Raw genomic sequence first — 19,930 nt, forward strand, 5'->3', positions numbered from 1 at the left:
AACTGGGTGGAGCTCATGACCGGGGAGGAAAGCGAGAAACTAAAAGTTGATATTAGATGTTTTTTTACAGCCGACGGCAGGAATATTGCTGCGTTGCCTTGTAGTAACGGCTGGAACTGAGCCACCGTTAATCTAATTATTTAATTTGTTTCACTTGTTTTTCCTGGTTTGACAAGTTAAACTGCTGAAGGGTTCAAGAATGTGACTCAACTTGTTGAAGAGTGCTGATGATTGTTAATGATACTAAAGTAACACACACGCTTCTCTACGTGTACAGTTTAAAATTAATTCCAGACTATTATATTATAATGCAATAGAATATTGTTGATAAGATAAAAGCAGAGCTTTTACGTGTAAAAGGTGTTGTAATAGTGTTTTTACAATTGCCACTTTAACTTAAGTCAAAGAGCTGCAGTGGTGGAAAGTAACCAAGTACTTTTACTCGAGCATTGTAGCCTACACAAGCACAGTTTTGTGTGCACAAGTATTTACTCCTCTGTAATTCTACTCTAGTACATTTCAGAGAGAAATAATGTACTTTTTACTACAGTACATTTATTTGACAACTTACAAGTTACATTGTATTTTGAGATTCTACATCCAAAACATGATCAACTCGTAAATTATGATGTATTATTAAAGATTACCCATATAAAGTGAGAAACATTACATGTTAATGCATCTGTAATAATATAGTACTGTGGGGGGAAGGGGGCATTCTGCACATTGAGTACTTTTAACATTTATACTTTAAGTGTAAATATAGTTTAAGAGAATGCAGGATTTGCAGCCTACTGTAATATAATAGTAATTATTAAATGTAATAATTATTCATACAGAATTCCTTTCCTGTCAAGGTAGAAAAGAGTTATTCGGTACCTTTTCTTTTCATATAAGTAAACTGTTGGAAAATATTAATAAAATGTTGAAAACATATTAGTAAAATGGGAAAGCCTGAAAATATTAGACAAATTATAGAAAAACATTAATAAAATTGCAAAAGGAAATTAGGATAATGTCAGGAAAAAGTGAAAAATATGAGTGAGATGTAAGAAACAATTGTAAAATGTCTGAAAAAAAAAGGGTACCGAAAAGATATTCAATTTCTTATTAACAGTATGAAAGAAAAGCCTCAAATCCATTTGAAAATCCCCAATATAAAATGTTGTAAAAAATATAAGTAAAATGTTGGGAAAATATTAATAAAATCTTTGGAAAAAAGTCTGAAAATATTGGAAAAATGTCAGAAAAAATATTAGTACAATTTTGTTCAGAAAAAAACATAAAATATCTCCAAAAAAGTATGAAAAATATTAATAGAATGTAAAGAAAAATATTAGTACAATCTGAAAAAAGTACCGAAAGATATTTAGTTTCCTATTATTAACAATGTGACAAAGAGAATTATCAATCCATTTGAAAATCCATAAAATAAATGTCTTAAAAATATTAGTAAAATGTCAGAAAAAATATTATTCATATCTGAAAAGTACCGAAAGATATTCAGTTTCTTATCATTAATAGAAAAGCAAAGAATAGAAAAAAGAAAAAGAAAAGCATCAAATCCATTTGAAAATCCCGAATAGAAAAATGTCGTAAAAAATATTAGTAAAATGTTGGAAAATTATTAATAAAATGTTGGGGGAAAACAAGTCTGAAAATATTAGTAAAATGTCAGAAAAAAATATTAGTACAATCTGAAAAAAAAGTACCCAAATATATTTAGTTTCTTATCATTAACAAAGTGACAAAGAAAATTACCAATTCATAATATAAAAAATGTCTTAAAAATATTAGTAAAATCTTGAGAAAATATTAATAAAATGTTGGGAAAATATTAGTAAAATCTTGAGAAAATATTAATAAAACGTTGGGAAAATATTAGTAAAATCTTGAGAAAATATTAATAAAATGTTGGGAAAATATTAGTAAAATCTTGAGAAAATATTAATAAAACGTTGGGAAAATATTAGTAAAATCTTGAGAAAATATTAATAAAATGTTGGGAAAATATTAGTAAAATCTTGAGAAAATATTAATAAAACGTTGGGAAAATATTAGTAAAATCTTGAGAAAATATTAATAAAACGTTGGGAAAATATTAGTAAAATCTTGAGAAAATATTAATAAAATGTTGGGAAAATATTAGTAAAATCTTGAGAAAATATTAATAAAACGTTGGGAAAATATTAGTAAAATCTTGAGAAAATATTAATAAAATGTTGGGAAAATATTAGTAAAATCTTGAGAAAATATTAATAAAATGTTGGGGGAAAAGTCTGAAAATATCAGAAAAAACATTAGTAAAATCTGAAAAAAGTACCCAAAGATATCTTTATCGTTAGAAAGAAAACTTGCAAAAACTTGCAAAAACGTTTCAGAGTTGCACTGAGATCAAATCAGACAATTACAAAAATCCAAAAATAAAATGGAAATAAAATACAGAAAGAAAACGAAAAAGGAAAATGCTTTCGTACGCGGAACGATACTCGTAACAGCGCTTCAGTTCCCACCCGGGTTGTAAACATCAGCGCACCAGGAAACAGGAAACAGGAGCAGCGTGGAGAGTTGGCCGAGCGGTGGCTAACAACGTTAGCATCAAACTCTGCTTCATGTTCCTCCTCTAAACAACAACAACAACAACAACAACATGGACAACACGACGGACGGGACGTGGGACAGTTTACCGGTTCAACTCAACCAGGGGATTCTACAAACACTCAATGACGTCAACTTCACTCACATGACACCTGTACAGGTAACTTTATCACTTTAAACACCTCTATCTAAAACCACTGCTCAGTCAACTAGCATCTGATTTACTGTCATCATTATTATTATTACTTCTAGTCTGCTTGTATCCCGCTGTTCCTGAGCAACAAAGATGTGGCTGCTGAGGCGGTAAGTACATTTACTCAGGTCCTGAAAATAAGTACAGTGTTGAGGTACTTCAGTACTTACACTTCATGCTTAAATTATCATGCAGAAATATTAGAAAAATATCCCCCGAAAATGTCTGACAAATATTAGTAAAATATCCAAAGAAAAAGTTCGAAAAATATTATTAAATGGTCTAAAAAATATTAGTAAAATATCTGAAAAATATTAGTAAAACATCTTAAAATATTAGTAAAATGTCTGAAAAAATATTAGTGAAATATCCAAAGAAAGAGTCCGAAAATATTATTAAATGGACTGATTAGTATTAGTAAAATATCTTTAAAAAAGACTAAAAAATATTAGTAAAGTATCAGAAAAATATTAGTAAAACATCTTAAAATATTAGTACAATCTCTGAAAAAATATTAGTACAATATCTGAAAAAAAGTCTGTAAAATGTTAGTAAAATGTCTGAAAGAATATTAGTGAAATATCCAAAGAAAGAGTCCGAAAATATTATTAAATGGACTGATTAGTATTAGTAAAATATCTTTAAAAAAGTCTAAAAAATATTAGTAAAGTATCTGAAAAAATATCATAAAAACATCTAAAAATATTAGTACAATCTCTGAAAAAATATTAGTAAAATATCAGAAAGAAAGTCTGAAAAATATTAGTAAAATGTCTGAAAAATATTAGTAAAACATCTTAAAATATTAGTACAATCTCTGAAAAAATATTAGTACAATATCTGAAAAAAAGTCTGTAAAATGTTAGTAAAATGTCTGAAAGAATATTAGTGAAATATCCAAAGAAAGAGTCCGAAAATATTATTAAATGGACTGATTAGTATTAGTAAAATATCTTTAAAAAAGTCTAAAAAATATTAGTAAAGTATCTGAAAAAATATCATAAAAACATCTAAAAATATTAGTACAATCTCTGAAAAAATATTAGTAAAATATCAGAAAGAAAGTCTGAAAAATATTAGTAAAATGTCTGACAAAATATTAATAAAATATCAGAAAAATATTAGTAAAATATCAGAAAAAGTGTCTGGGAAATATATTTGTAAGATATCGGAAAATAAAAAATTCCCCAAAAATATTAGTAAAATGTCCGAAAAATATAGGCAATATGTCAGAAGAATATTAGTAAAATATTTGAAGAAAAAAAGTAAATATGTCAGAAAAATGTTGGATTTCATTTTATAAGTTGGAACCAGCAAATCCTTTTACTTGAAAAAATTAATAGTTGACAATTAATTTCCTTTTAATTGATGAATTGAATCACTGTTGAGGCTGTAGACTATTGATCCCTGATCTTCTGGACCAAAATCTAGGACCATTTCCTATTTTCTTCAGCATTTCCCGGTGCAGCTCACTGAATGTCGTTATCATTGTAGGTGACCGGGAGCGGAAAGACGCTTGCTTTTGTCATTCCTATTATAGAGCTGCTCCTGAAGAGAGAAGAAAAGCTGAAGAAGATGCAGGTGAGGATGAAACCAAAGCTCAGGATTTACATTCATCTGGAACTTTTACATTCACTGTGGAGCTTTGAAATCTCCTGGATCCTGAGAGGGTTGCTCTGTTGTTTTTCTGCAGGTCGGTGCCCTGGTGGTCACTCCCACTAGAGAACTGGCCCTTCAGATCAGCGAAGTGATGGGGCAGTTCCTTCAGAAATTTCCACAGTTTACGTGAGTACAATGTCACTGAAAAGGAATTTAAATCCAAGGAGACAAAGAACAAACCTGACCTTTTAAACTGTAGTTAAAAACTCTTAAATCAAGGTCCACTTGCTGAGATGCGGATGAAAGCTCCAGAAAAAGCGAGATTATATTGTCAAAAAAAATGTGTTTAAGACTTTAGTATACTAGCAATAGACCAACATGACTCTTTAAAGCACCAATATCACTGGAAATGTTAGAAATGACAATATCTTAACCTTTCTTAGAAACATTTTCTCCATTTTGTGTCAAATAATCATGTTTTTTATTTTTGTTTTTATTAATTAAAATGCTTCATTTATTTTTGTTCTTCAGGCAGATTTTACTGATTGGTGGCACCAACCCGATAGAGGATGTGGAGAAGTTCAAGGATAAAGGGTACGCACCAGATATATGTTTAATTAGTGAGCTTTAGAGTTGTTTACTTTTATATACGTGTGAAGATGTCCATAATCAAACATTTAGCCACTCACTCCTCTTTCTGTTCTCCTCCATGATGCCTCTGTTAGTTTTCCCCTTCCCCCAGCTCACAGGTGTGTCTGATTTAGCTCCTCACCTCCCTGTCAAGGTTGAAAAGGGTTATTCTGTACCTTTTCTTTTCCCCTTTTCTGCTACAAGCGTAACTATTCTTGTAAAAAAAAAAAAGAAGAAAATTGGGGGCCTCATTTTGCCTTTTATTAGATAGCATAAACTAAAGAGGTGATATAGAGGGCATGCCATGCAACGAACGAAAGGAGGCCTAAACAATATGGACAAATGTTTGTAAAATGTTGTAAAAATATTAATACAATTTTGGGGGAAAAAGTCGCAAAATTATTTGTAAAATTTTTGAAAAAATATTAGGAAAATATCCCCCCAAAAATCTGGAAAATATACGTAAAATATCTGAAAAAAATAGTAAAATATCTGGAAATGAGTCTGAAAAAATATTAGGAAAATGTCTGTAAAAAGGTCTGAAAAATATACGTAAAATCTGTGAAAAATATTAGTACAATATCTGAAAAAAAGTCTGAAAAGTATTAGTAAAAAGACTGCAAAAATATTAGTAAAATATACTAAAAGACAAAAGGTCTGAAAAAAAAATATATATCCGAAGAAAAAGTATGAAAACTATTAGTAAAATGTCAGAATAAAAACATTGGTAAAATATCCGAAAGGAGATTGAAAATTATTAGTAAAATGTCAGAGGAAAAAAAGTAAGTAAATATTAGTAAAATGTCAGAAAAAACGTCTGAAAATTTTTAGTAAAATGTCACTTAAATATTAGTAAAATGTTGGAAAAACGTCTGAAAAATATTAGTAAAATATCCGTAAAATAATATTAGTAAAATGGCGGATTTCATTTGAAGAAGTTGGAACCAGCAAATGTTTTTACTTGAAAAATAAATAATTGCCGATTAATTTTTTTTCAGTTGATTAAAGCTAGAGTTGGTAATCTTCTTCAACAACATTTTTTGTTATATTTGTTGAAATTCTCATTGCGACAGTAATCAATAATCAAATGCTCTGACAAAACAAATAGAGACCAAACGGTCTTGAACGGGGGGATGAATTACCCGGTCAGTATGTTAAACCTCTGAGCTACCAGGACGAGTGTTATATCTGTCTGCGTGTTTCAGGGCGCACATTGTGATTGCGACGCCGGGCCGTCTGGAGGATATGTTCAGGAGGAAGTCCGACGGTCTGGACTTGGCCAGCTCGGTTAAGAGTCTCGACGTGCTGGTTCTCGACGAGGCCGACCGACTACTCGACATGGGTTTCGAGGCCAGGTAGAGAAATGAGCTCAGCGTGCGGAGTTCTCCAGATAGATAACGTATTTTCATTTTCTAACAGAGTCTGTGTGTCTCTGTGTGTCCAGTCTGAACACCATCTTGGGCTACCTGCCTAAACAGAGGCGAACAGGCTTGTTTTCAGCCACTCAGACTCAGGAGCTGGAGAAGCTGGTGAGGGCTGGCCTCAGGAACCCGGTACGCATCACGGTCAAAGAGAAAGGCGTGGCTGCCTCCGTCGTCCAGAAAACACCATCCAGACTCCTCAACTACTTCACCGTGAGTTAACCGTTTCACATCAATCAACCCCAAAATCAAAATGTTATGACACAAAGATGATTGTCATTTCAGATATGTAGATCAGAGAACAAGTTCAACAACCTGGTGGCGTTTCTACGGCAACACAAGCAGGAGAAGCATCTGGTCTTCTTCAGGTATGTTGAACCGGGCGGACACTGTACGTTTTTATTAAACTTGTACGTTTTGTTAACTCACACTTTTATGCAGTTACTGACTGAGATGACATGTTCCTATCTCGCCATCAGTACGTGTGCATGTGTGGAGTACTACGGTCGAGCTCTGGAGACGCTGGTCAAGAAGGTCGCTGTCCACTGCATCCACGGAAAGATGAAAAACAAACGCAACAAGATCTTTGCCGACTTCCGGGCCCTGAAGAGGTGAAACGTTGTGTGCATGTGCAGCTACGATAAATCTGGTTTTGTATAATCTGCACTGTATGACTGTTTGTTTTGTTGTCTTTGCAGTGGGATCTTGGTGTGTACAGATGTCATGGCCAGAGGTATTGACATCCCTGATGTTAACTGGGTGCTGCAGTATGATCCTCCCAGCAGTGCCAGGTCAGTGAGCAAAATGTAACCTTCAGAACCGCTTCAAAATAGAAATGCTGTATTTATTATAATAAAAGTGTTTTTAATTTATTTAAAAACAGATCAAATATAATTAAAAAAAAGACTAAATAAGTTCCTGGTCTCTGTAGTTTTTATGCATTTTAGTGCATTTGATGGGGACTATTTTCAGCGGCGGATTAATCCACATGTGGTGCTCTAGTGAGTATTTGTGGCAGCAGGACGGCGTATGTGGGATTGAGTCTAAATAAATTACAGAATGATTTATTAGATTAGTGCTAAGCCTTAATTTTAATAATAAAGGAGGTGTCATGATTCTAATTTTGCAAACGCTCGGCTGTATTTAATTTGCTTTTGTCTTTGTCTCAGTGCGTTTGTTCATCGATGTGGACGAACAGCACGAATCGGCAATCAGGGCAGCGCCCTCGTCTTTCTGCTGCCTATGGAGGAGTCCTACGTCAACTTTTTATCCATCAACCAGAAAGTGAGTTCATTATTTAGCAAATTTCCCTAAAGCCTGAGTTTTGAAACCGTCACTTTTAGTTTTTTGCTCATAACTCATTCGGCATGAAAAACGACTTCTTAGTCGACTAAAGGTCCCGACACACCGAGCCGACGGTCGCTAGTCGGACAGTTTGGGGACATCAGTGAACGTCTGTTGGCCTAGTTTTTTACGGTGTGTCCCGCACCGTCGGCTCTAGTCTGCGTTTTTTCTGCCGATTCAGCATGTCGAATTTGCGACGGAGCCCGTCGGTGAGAGAAATCACTCTGATTGGCTGTTCAGCTTAAAGGAATCGGTGCACGAGAAGAGAAATGGACGTGAGGAAAACAAGCCAACGAGTAAAGTCAAGAGGACAAACACAGAATTTTTCATCTCATCTGATCATTCCAACACACCGATGTTTTCACAGCGACATGAACATCTGGAATGAAGCTAAGTGGTGAGTTTGAGCGGTGTGAAAACAGTCGTCAAACGCCGCTTTGTTTCATTTACGCATCATAACAACGGCTTGTATATCCGCCGTTCTCGCTCTTCCCGTTTCCCCTTTTTGAATGATGAATACAGACTACCGCCGCCTGCTGGTGTGGAGAGTTATTTCCTCTCACGCAGGCGCAGAACGTACGTGCTAACTGGCCGTCAGCTGTCGTCTTTGCGGTGTGTTCGAGTGCATCTTACCGGCCAAAACAAACCCATTTATATCGTCTTAGTCTCCGGACAACATGAAACATGACCAATGCTAGCTGACATGGAAGAACTATTGAAGCGAATTCCTGAAGACCTCTCTTCGTTTTTCTCTCGTAGATGGTTTGATTGCCATGGCGACTTTGTTTTGTTTCCGGTTCGCAACCTCTACTTCTTCTTCTACTCCGTTTACTGGCAGATTACAGCCATGCGTCGGTTATAGCGGCAACTACTGATGAAACTACGCCGTAGCCGAGCTTATTCGCTCCAAACCGGTTGATGGAATCGCTCCTAATTCTCATGTTGGTTTTTGATGCTTGACAGTTGAATGGAAACACGACTGTTGACTATTTGTTACGGAGGATGACTTTTTAAAGCGGACACTCGTCTTGTGTCGTTCCCTCAGTGCCCGCTCCAGAAGAAGGTCCTCACAGGTGAAGTCGTGGATGTGCTGCCCAAAGTGAAGGCCCTGTCTCTGGCAGACCGAGCCATGTTTGACCGAGGCATGAGAGCCTTCGTGTCGTACGTCCAGGCCTACGCCAAACACGAGTGCAGCCTCATCTTCAGGGTCAAAGGTGAGAACTTTACATCTTAGATCCGCAGTGATGATCTGCAGTGTGCATAAAGTACAAACTAGTGCTGTCAAAGTAAACGTGATAATAACGCAACTTGTGATTTTTAGGTTGTAGCGGGCTCAGTTTTAAAGCTAGAGTGAAGATACTGGTATCATATGAAACTAGAAAACCTGATGAATCCATTTGTACCAACCATGTCAGACTAGCTTGTTCAAAAGGAGGTTAAATAACGCTCCAAACTTACGCTAAATTTTGGCGAGGAAAAACAGTCATGGCTATTTTTCAAAGGGGTCCCTTGACCTCTGACCTCCAGATATATGAATGAAAATGGGTTCTATGGGTACCCACGAGTCTCCCCTTTATTCAGCCTCCTTCACGACAATTGGATTCATTAGGTTTTCTAGTTTCCTATGATACCAGTATCTTCACTCCAGCTTTAAAATTGAGCCTGTTAAAACCTAATAATCACAAGTTACGTTAAAGAAATTACTGGCGTTAAAACAAATTTGCGTTAACGTGTGATCGCGTTTATTTCGACAGCCCTAGTACAAACAAACGTAACACTTTGTGCTGCATTTCCTTTCTCCAGATCTGGACCTCGCCACCTTAGCCCGCGGCTTTGCGCTCCTTCGCCTGCCGAAGATGCCGGAGCTGAGGGGGAAAAGATTTCTCCCCGGTTTCACCCCGACGACGGTGGACACGGAGACCATCCGCTACAAGGACAAGAACCGGCAGAAGCAGAGAAAGAAGATGCTCGCCGAGCTGAAAGAGCAGGAGCCCGTTCCCAGAAGGAGCTTCATCAAGAACAAGGCCTGGTCGAAACAGAAGACCAAGAAGGAACGCAAGAGAAAGAAGACCGCCAAGAGGAAGCACGATGAGGTAAGTTTCACTCCAGATCTTTTGATGAAACCACAGAGTGGGCTGGATTTATTTATAACTCTTTTATCTTCTCTGTGCCTGCAGGGCTCTGACCCGGACGATGAAGACATGAAGGAGCTTTTAAAAGACACTCGCATCCTCAAGAAGCTAAAGAAAGGTCAGATCACCGAGGAGGACTTTGAGAAGCAGATAACAAGCGGACTGAAGTCCAAACCCAACACAGAAGGACCGTCGCACGGCGGCTCAGGCAACGAGGTCGTGTGATCAGCTGTTTTGTAAAAAGTAATTAAACCTTTGACATTTGTTCACCCTTTGATGATTTTATTGAGTTATAAATAGAGCTTGATGAGTTCGTCGCTGACAGCAGACGGGGTGAGGACTCCCAGGTCAGTGAAGAGGAGGGTGATGAGGGAGGGAGGCGTGTAGTCGATCATGGGATGCTCCTCCGACAGGTTCTGGACCGTCTTCAGCGTGTCTGCTTTGTACTGTGGAGGCGAGGAGAAGACTTGAAGTAAAGAAACTGAACACACAAAACAGGTCTACGTGTGAAATTCTCTGTCGTTGGAAGTCGTACCTTAAATTTATCAGGCACGTCCTGTTGGTTGAGCGGATAGAGGCGGACGAATTTGAAACTCTCTGCCACGACGTAGAAGGGCTTGTTGTGCGCTTTGGAGCACACGGCCGTCTGATAAGTGCCGATCTGCAACAGCAAAGGTCAAACATTCAGGTCTCTGTGTCGCAAAGGAACTATTTTGAGGTACTTGAGTCGACAGGAAGGAAATATTACAAATATTAAAACAAGTGGCAAACGAAGAAGGAAATATATTAAAACGTTTTTATTATAGTATTCTAGTTATTGACTACTGTAAGTGTTCGTCAGGGCTTCGTCAAGACTGAAACATGTTTTGTTTTTTTTATGATTTAGCCGCTATAATAAAGGCTTTTTAATATATTTCCTTCCTCATGTGCCACTTCAACCATGTCATGCTAGCTTGTCATGAAGGAGGTTAAATAACGCTCCAAAGTTGGGCTACATTTTGGCGAGGAAAAACTGTCATGTCCATTTACGAAGGGGTCCCTTGACCTCTGACCTCCAGATGTGTGAATGTTCTATGGGTACCCACGAGTCTCCCCTTTACAGACATGCCCACTTTATGATCTGGCTGGATGATATCATCTTTTTATTATTATTATTATTGTGCGATACTGATGATTCACTGAAACTCACCTTGTTGATGATTCCTCCGCTCTCAACGACTCCCTCTGCACCGACAATAACTAGATCTACTTTCTCCAAGACATACCTGTGGAAAATAACAAAAGCATCCTGTTTAAAGGGCAGCTCCATCTGCATCCTTTATATCACATGGAAACGCCCACTCAGCCGTTAGCAGAAATCACTGACGTATGTTTCCACAGTAAGCTAATCAATAAGGTTATGAATAATGTGAACGCTAGCACTGAGGAGAGCGATATAACGGCTACAGTTCCCCGTCAGAAAGGGCTGTCTGACGGGGAAGTCAAGCAGCTGAAGATGGGAGAAGCAGAAAAAAACAAATTCAGTTTAAAGGGACTGCTTTTCCTGCCTCAGCCTCCCGACCGCGGCCGGAGGGAACAGGCGAGACGCCGGAGTTTTGGTCGGAGACGATAACGTTTCTCTCTGCGGTGCCCCGTCACTTCACAAGACACGGGAAACCTCTGTTGGTCTGGAGGAGCTGCAGCAGTTATTTCTGCACAAACGTCCACTGTACATTCACTAGATATTCTCAGAGCTACTAACTCTTCTGCAGTGTGGAGTGAGCAGCATGCACGTGAGAGGTGGAGAACGAGCGCGGTGTGTGAGTGAAGGCAGGCAGAGGAGCAGAGTACAGCAGAGACTCCGGTCCTGGAGACCAAAGCTACGGTCTCCCCCGCGTCCTCCGACCGCGGCCAACACTGTTTAACAGCTTCACTAGATACAACCAAGAGGTTTTGGTGCTTCACTGGAGTTTGTGTTGGAGTCTGAGTCTGAACAGCGGAGACACACGCGAGCGCGCATGGGACACCGACCAGCAATGATTTATATGTGTAAGAAGTTACAAACAGTCCCTTTAAGTGTACGCTCTATTTAGAATATTTTCACGGCTTTAACTCGCCGTCAGACGGCCCTTTACCTCGCCGTCAGACGGCCCTTTACCTCGCCGTTAGACGGCCCTTCACCTCGCCGTCAGACGGCCCTTCACCTCGCCGTCAGACAGCCCTTTACCTCGCCGTCAGACAGCCCTTTACCTCGCCGTCAGACGGCCCTTTCTGACGGGGAACTGAAGCAGTTATATCGCTCTCTTCAAAGCCACCAGACTCCATTCACAAAAACAGTAATTTGACCTCTCAGAACATGGAGTTGCTGCTCTACCGCTGCATCCATCGGTTAGTTAGTTTGTGTTATTGTGTGACTTTCGGATCTGAACTAACAAGCAGTACGTTGCTTAGCTTCCATACTGTCTGCTTCACGCCGACCGCCATCTAAGTCACTGTATGTGATGTTATTACACCGACTATAAGGATGTATATATACAGTACACGCAGCAGCGTCATCATGCAGAAACCAACTAAAGTTAAAGTTAACGATATCTGACAGTGCTTTTCTTGTAACTTGATAACACATGTATTTACCCCACAGCTGCATCCAGGACTACTGTCACTGGAACATTGAGTTTTCTCAGGGCGTCTGCCATCTGTCGCCTGAATAAAGAAAGAAAACATCTGATTCAGTGAGAGTGTGTGTGTGTGTGTGTGTGTGTGTGTGTGTTTTTCTGACACTGACACTGTTCACTCACCCGGCCGAGTCCGGCTGCGATTCAGTCACATAGACAGAGAAGCGCTTCTTCTCAGCTGCAGCCTTTTCCAGCACCCGGAGGACGACTCTGGAGTACGAGTGAGTCAGGATTTTCTGGGAGAGGAACATTTTTAAAGACAATTAGTCATTGAATTGCCTAAATACTGTGTGCGCTGTACAAACAGTGTACTGTATGTCTGCATATATCTCAGCTGAAATCCTATAAACTCACAGCTACGTGTCTTTCTGGAGGTTAACGACGACCTTCAGCCACAACAGTTCAGTTTTAGACTGCTAGTAGAACAACAACGATTACACTGAAGCTGTCTAAAGCGGCATTCATTAATCGATTAGTTGTCAACTATTAAATTAAATCAACCAACTGTTTTGATAATCAGTTTGAGTCATTTTTTAAGAGAAAACAAAAAGTAAATTCTCTGATTGCAGCGTCTTAAATGTGAATATTTTCTGGTTTCTTTCCTCCTCTATGACATTAAACTGAATATCTTTTGAGTTGTGGACAAAACGAGACATTTGAGGACGTCATCTTGACGGTTTCTGACATTTTATAGACCAAACAACTGATCGAGATTAATCGGGAAAATAATCGATAATGAAAATAATCGTTTATATATATATAAATATATATATATATATATATATAAATATATATATAAATATATATATAAATATACATATATATATATAAATATATATATATGTATATTTATATATATAAATATATATATATATAAATATACATAAATATATATATAAATATATATATATATATATATACATATATATATATATATTATACTATTTATGTTTATGTTTACAAGCTGTTCTCCTGCTGCACTATTTTAAATATATATTATTTATATATATGAGGGCTGTCAATCGATTAAAATATTCAATCGCGATTAATCACGATTGTCCATAGTTAATCACAAATTAATCACACATTTTTATCTATTCAAAATGCACCTTAAAGGGAGGTTTGTCAAGTATTTAATAGAAACCCTCACAGGTACTGCATTTAGCATAAAACAATATGCTCCAATCATAACATGGCAAACTGCAGCCCAACAGGCAACAACAGTCGTCAGTGCGTCAGTGTGCTGACTTGACTATGACTTGCCCCAAACTGCATGTGATTATCATAAAGTGGGCATGTCTGTAAAGGGGAGACTCGTGGGTACCCATAGAACCCATTTACATTCACACATCTGGAGGTCAGAGGTCAAGGGACCGCTTTGAAAATGGACATGACAGTTTTTCCTCGCCAAAATGTAGCCCAACTTTGGAGCGTTATTTAACCTCCTTCATGATCAGCTAGTCTGACATGGTTGGTACTGATGGATTCATCAGGTTTTATAGTTTCATATGATACCAGTAGATAACATGCATGTAAAATAAAAACTCACAGCGCCGTCTTTGATGAAGGTGTGACAGAGCTTAGCCACTTTGGTCCTGGACATTGAGATCTTCTCTAGAAAAAGTTCCCCTCTCTCCTCCATCACCTTCTTACAGCGAGACAGATCCTGACAGAGGAACTAAAGTTAGATTGCCTCGTAATCACACATTCTGGAGACATATAAGTGTTTCTCCTGTCATCTAGGAGAAGTCATAATCTGATCAAACAGGAGACAGACTGTGGCGACTCTCAATCAAGCAAACAGGCTCACAAAAATATTTTTTCACATTTTAAAAAGTACATTGTGTAGGATTTGGCGACATGTAGTGGTGAGGTTGCAGATTGCACCCAACTGAATACCCCGTCCTCTCACTCTTCCCTCAAGCCTAGATTTTTTTTTTTTAAATCAAAGCAAATATTTAAAAGGGACTGTTTGTAACTTCTTACACGTACAAATCAATCCAGGTTGGTGTCTCATGCGCGCTCACGTGTGGCTCTGCTGTTCAGACTCAGACTCCAACACAAACTCCAGTGAAGCACCTAAACCTCTTGGTTGTATCTAGTGAAGCCCGTCTGTTAAACAGTGTTGGCCGCGGTCGGAGGACGCGGAGGAGACCGTAGCTTTGGTCTCTAGGACCGGAGTCTCTCACGTGCATGCTGCTCACTCCACACTGCAGAAGAGTTAGTTTAGCTCTGAGAATATCTAGTGAATGTTCAGTGGACGTTTGTGCAGAAATAACTGCTGCAGCTCCTCCAGACCAACAGAGGTTTCCCGTGTCTTGTGAAGTGACGGGGCTCCGCAGAGAGAAACATTATCGTCTCCGACCAAAACTCCGGCGTCTCCCCTGTTCCCTCCGGCCGCGGTCGGGAGGCTGAGGCAGGAAAAGCCAACACTAGGATCAGCATTGATTCATGGAGAGACCTTGGTCTGGTCAGCTAACATTACTGCCAAGCAGCTGAAATATAGAGTGATATTGTGCTTTTAGCTGACGTGTGTCTCCTTGATGCTCCTTCATGTCTATGTAGAGCGAGCACAAGCACGAGCAACAAGACACTGACTTTCGTTGACTTAACGGCCACAGGTGTCGCTGTTAACAAGACATTTCTGATTCTTACAAACAGTCCCTTTAAGGTGTGAACTTCATCACGTGTGACTTTTGAATGTGTTAATTCGCTGAGCGTGTAAAAAGGTACTGATTGCAGTGTGAACCGGTGTGGAGCTCAGCCCTTGCCCTGTCAGTAGAGCTGGGGAGTAAACAGCGATTAGGTTAAGGTGGGAGAATATGAAGCTTTCTACTCTTTAACGTTACCTTCTTGATTGTCATTCCTTATGCTCGTAACTTGCGGTGGGTGTAACACTGGGGAGAGGGACGTCTGGACTACCTTGCTTAGCCCGCTGCCTCTGTGACTCAACCCGGGATAAGCGGCACAAAATGTACGGATGGATGTGTGGACTATCTGTTTGGGTGCACGGTGGTGTCCACAGGAACACCACTCACCTCGTGCTCCAGCGATGTGAGACTTATGAAGCGCAGGAAGAGCTCTCCTCCTGAGGACACAGCCACAGAGGAGTCCACTCCTGTCAGGCGGTCTGTGGCCCCCGTCAGGCTCTCCCTCAGGCCCAGGATCGTTTCACCTGAAGGGGGCAAAAGCAGGTTGTGGTTCACTAAAAACACAGGAGACGGCTTTTTACTCCCCTAGATTATGATTTTTTTTACCTTCTAGACCAGGGGTCAGCAACCTTTACTGTCAAGAGCCATTTTAGGCAAAAAAAAAAAAAAAAAGAAATCTGTCTGGAGCCGCAAAACATGTGAGCATCGTGATGAAGGAAACACAGTTTATAGTCTAAGTATATTGTATATAAGTCTAATGCAGTGAGGGTCAAAGAGACAATGTACTACGGAGTATTAGGGCCACATTGAGGGAAAAAACATCTGAGATTTACACAATAAAGTCAGAATATTACGAGAAAAAAGTCGTAATATTACCAGAATAAAGTCATAACTTAACGAGAAAAAAGGCGTAATATTACGAGAATTAAGTCATAACTTTACGAGAATAAAGTCATACCATAGACCTACAACAATGATAAATAAAAATGAAAATATAAACAAAAATCAGTTATTCATTTCCCTTTTTAATAAATCCACAGGGAGCCACTGGAGAGGAGCTAACCCCTGATCTAGACGACCCTAAACTACCCAACAGTATATAATTTAGATAAAGGGGTCAAAATGAGCACTAATTTAAACATCAACTACTTTCACTGCAGTCTTCTTCCACCGCTGGTCCAACAGGGAAGATGATGAACGAACACACACCTTTGTCTCTCTTGAGGAACTCCAGCAGAGTGCGGATCGCGGCCACAGCAGAGGCCATGTCTGGGTCTCTGCTCATCTGAGCCCTGAAGTACTCCACCAGCTCTGCAGAAGAAACACACTTCATGTATAATAACTTATTATTATAAGGGCCAGCGAAGGCCCCATTGAACCTGTAGTGTTTATTATTATTATTCAGGCAAATTAATTGTCTTTTTGAGGACCTTAATATGCTCAAAAAGTTGTTAAACTTGGCACACTTATCAGACGCGGTGAAAGATTTGATATTTTAAGGGTCTTGGGCTTGGCTGTTTTCAAAATGACTCGCTAGCCCCCCTAGAAAGTTGGAAAAATTGAGCCCCTCGCCCTGATTTCACCTACATGTATGAAATTTGGCAGACAGATGTAAGATGTGGAGACACACAAAAAAGCCTCTTGGAGGTATGCCCAAAACTCAACAGGAAGTCAGCCATTATGAATTTAATGTGTGATTTTTCAGACACTATTTCTAATTGATTAAATGTATTTAAGTTTAAAACAATTCTGCACTGTGAAATAATGTTGTTAGGATTCAAAATGTCTTTTTAATTATTTATTTTTGCAGATTAAATTTAAGTAGTTAAGTTGAGCTAAACCTCAACAAACTACAACACAAATGCTAATCCTATATGAATAGATTTCATATATATAATATAATTGCAATATCATTATCATTATTACTACTAATCATCACACTGTGCAATATTTTCAGGTGAAATTTCATTTTCCACTTGTGCAATTTTGTTAATAGTCTGTTTATTGTCAATACTGTATATACTGCTCCTATTTTTATACTTCCTTCTTTTTAAATGGTTCATATTTTGTTACACTTTGTTTAGCTCTTTTTTACTGTGTTAGCTGATGCATCTTGTTTTTTGCACTATCCCCTTTGCTGCTGTACATTTCCCCACTGAGGGACTAATAAAGGAATATCTGATCTTATCTTATCTAATGTGTAAATTCAAATTTAAGCACTGCTACTACTCTTTCTATATGTTTTATATATAGTTTTTTTTTAAATATATATAGCTGCTATTACTGTTTTTATTACCACTGCTTTTATTTATTTATTTTAATCTCAACTACAACAAGGGAAGCCTGTGAAATGTCATTTTATTTTATTTTAGTTTGATTTTAGTTTTATTATATTTTAGTTTTCCTTATATTAAGAAATATTATTATTTGTATATATACTATATCTGCCTGTTTTACACTCTTTGGCCATCAGGTGGTTTATTGTGCACATGAAGCAGAAGAAGAAATGAACCCTTTTCTGAACCAATCTGCTGGAAAGCTTCAAAGCTTCATGAAGCTTCAGCTCTCCATCACTAGCTTTAACTATCATTATTATAGTTATGATGATGATGATGATGATGATGATGATGATGATGAGAGGAAAGCTGAGACTACTCACCTTCTTCATTCATGTTCTGTTTTAAATCAACAACGTCAGCTACACTTCTTCTCAGAAAGCTGCCAGAAGAGCCGCTTCAGTGTGTCTGTAAAGGTTTATCCGCTTCAGTGTGTCTGTAAAGGGTTATTCTGTCTAACAGCTGTTTACTGATACTACTAATAGAACTAACTAACAACACATGAGGATGTACACAGCTGCGTGTTGACGTGTCGCGGAGAGATGACGCAGCACGTTTCCTTCCGCCCAGAACGTCATGCCCTCTTCAGGTGCTGTCGGGAATATTTGGGACACAGACAATAACTTCAGCAAATGACCAGTGAAACTCTGAGAAGTTACTGATTGTTTATTTATTTATTTATCTACTTATTTATTTATGTATTTATTTATCTATTTATTTATTTATTTATTTATTTATATTAACCTACACAGACAATAACTTCAGCAAAAGGCTAGTGAAACGCTGAGATTGTGCTCCCATTTTAATGTTTTACTTAAGTTACTAATTATTTATTTATCTATTTATTAATCTATTTATCTATTTATCTATTTATTTATCTATTTATCTATTTATTTATCTATTTATCTATTTATTTATCCATTTATCTATTTATTTATCTATTTATCTATGTATTTATCCATTTATCTATTTATCTATTTATTTATATAAACCTACACAGACAATAACTTCAGCAAATAGCTAGTGAAACGGTGAGATTGTGCTCCCATTTTAATGTTTTTACTTAAGTTACTGATTATTTATTTATTTATTTATTTATCTATTTATCTATCTATTTATTTATTTATTTATTTATTTATTTATACTAACCTACACAGACAATAACTTCAGCAAAAGGCTAGTAAAACGCTGAGATTGTGCTCCCATTTTAATGTTCTTACTTAAGTTACTGATTATTTATTTATCTATTTATTTATCTATTTATCTATTTATTTATCTATTTATCTATTTATTTATCCATTTATCTATTTATTTATCCATTTATCTATTTATCTATTTATTTATCTATTTATTTATTTATTCATCTATTTATTTATCTATTTATTTCTTTATATCAACCTACACAGACAATAACTTCAGCAAAAGGCTAGTAAAACGCTGAGATTGTGCTCCCATTTTAATGTTCTTACTTAAGTTACTGATTATTTATTTATCTATTTATTTATCTATTTATCTATTTATTTATCTATTTATCTATTTATTTATCCATTTATCTATTTATTTATCCATTTATCTATTTATCTATTTATTTATCTATTTATTTATTTATTCATCTATTTATTTATCTATTTATTTCTTTATATCAACCTACACAGACAATAACTTCAGCAAAAGGCTAGTGAAACGGTGAGATTGTGCTCCCATTTTAATGTTTTTACTTAAGTCACTATTTATTTATTTATTTATTTATTTATGTATTTATTTATATTAACCCCTGAAATGTTTTATGTTACTTAATTTAATTTAATTTAATATTTGTTTGTTTTCATTTATCCCTTCATTTCATTTATATGTATTATTTAGCCTTTTATCAGTTTAATTTTTTATTAAGTCTTAAGTTTATTATGTATACATATATATATATATATATATATATATATATATATATAAAATGACATATTATTTATTTATTTAATATAAACTGAAATGTTTTATAGATAGATAGATCGTAACTTTATTGATCCCGAGGGAAATTCAAGTTTCCAGCATCACAGTTCCATAGTGCAAAAACATGTTAGTAAAAAGGCAGTAAAAAAGTTAGTTGTGCAAAGTACAAAGTACAAGATATAGAAATACAAGGAGATGAAGAAAACTGTTAAATCTGAATATAGTGCAGGATAACAGCTGTGATACACGACTATTAAAAAATGATGTTACTTAATTTAATTTAATATTTGTTTGTTTTCATTTATCCTTTCACTTCATTTATGTGTATTATTTAGCTATGTATCAGTTTAATTGTTTAGTAAGTCTTAAGTTTATTATGTGTATAAATATATATATATAAATACAGTATACTGTATTTATATATA

General features: G+C 36.8%; 2 protein-coding genes across 3 annotated transcripts; one reads left to right on the forward strand and one right to left on the reverse strand.

Annotated features, from left to right (window-relative positions):
* The first annotated feature begins 2,517 nt into the window (after positions 1 to 2,517).
* On the forward strand, positions 2,518 to 10,186 carry ddx55 (DEAD (Asp-Glu-Ala-Asp) box polypeptide 55). Its single transcript, XM_037753272.1, has 14 exons — positions 2,518 to 2,758; positions 2,851 to 2,901; positions 4,286 to 4,372; positions 4,485 to 4,576; positions 4,922 to 4,984; positions 6,226 to 6,375; positions 6,465 to 6,654; positions 6,727 to 6,809; positions 6,921 to 7,052; positions 7,140 to 7,232; positions 7,611 to 7,725; positions 8,831 to 8,999; positions 9,589 to 9,878; positions 9,963 to 10,186. The coding sequence occupies exons 1-14, from the start codon at positions 2,651 to 2,653 to the stop codon at positions 10,140 to 10,142; spliced, it is 1,803 nt and encodes a 600-aa protein (XP_037609200.1). The 5' UTR covers positions 2,518 to 2,650; the 3' UTR covers positions 10,143 to 10,186.
* On the reverse strand, positions 10,179 to 17,985 carry eif2b1 (eukaryotic translation initiation factor 2B, subunit 1 alpha). 2 transcript variants are annotated; one of them, XM_037753273.1, is made up of 9 exons: positions 17,882 to 17,985; positions 16,432 to 16,533; positions 15,610 to 15,746; positions 14,121 to 14,249; positions 12,695 to 12,807; positions 12,531 to 12,599; positions 11,107 to 11,182; positions 10,453 to 10,578; positions 10,179 to 10,363 (listed from the first exon to the last, which is right to left on the reverse strand). In XM_037753273.1, the coding sequence occupies exons 1-9, from the start codon at positions 17,892 to 17,894 to the stop codon at positions 10,208 to 10,210; spliced, it is 921 nt and encodes a 306-aa protein (XP_037609201.1). In that variant the 5' UTR covers positions 17,895 to 17,985; the 3' UTR covers positions 10,179 to 10,207. The 2 variants fall into 2 exon arrangements, with proteins under 2 accessions (XP_037609201.1, XP_037609202.1); XM_037753274.1 differs by having other exon boundaries at positions 10,208 to 10,363; positions 14,121 to 14,237; positions 17,882 to 17,980.
* Positions 17,986 to 19,930: the final 1,945 nt, after the last annotated feature.

Source organism: Sebastes umbrosus, chromosome 19, assembly GCF_015220745.1.
Source record: "Sebastes umbrosus isolate fSebUmb1 chromosome 19, fSebUmb1.pri, whole genome shotgun sequence".
Classification (NCBI taxonomy): Eukaryota; Metazoa; Chordata; class Actinopteri; order Perciformes; family Sebastidae; genus Sebastes; species Sebastes umbrosus.

Coding starts and splice junctions, on each gene's coding strand:
- eif2b1 (XM_037753273.1), bottom strand. Junction 14,250..15,609: donor TCACATCGCTGGAGCACGAG/GTGAGTGGTGTT, acceptor ATCTAACTTTAG/TTCCTCTGTCAGGATCTGTC. Junction 10,579..11,106: donor GCGGAGGAATCATCAACAAG/GTGAGTTTCAGT, acceptor TTGCTGTTGCAG/ATCGGCACTTATCAGACGGC.
- ddx55 (XM_037753272.1), top strand. CDS start 2,651: ATGGACAACACGACGGACGGGACGTGGGACAGTTTACCGGTTCAACTC. Junction 2,902..4,285: donor AAGATGTGGCTGCTGAGGCG/GTAAGTACATTT, acceptor TTATCATTGTAG/GTGACCGGGAGCGGAAAGAC. Junction 7,233..7,610: donor GATCCTCCCAGCAGTGCCAG/GTCAGTGAGCAA, acceptor TCTTTGTCTCAG/TGCGTTTGTTCATCGATGTG.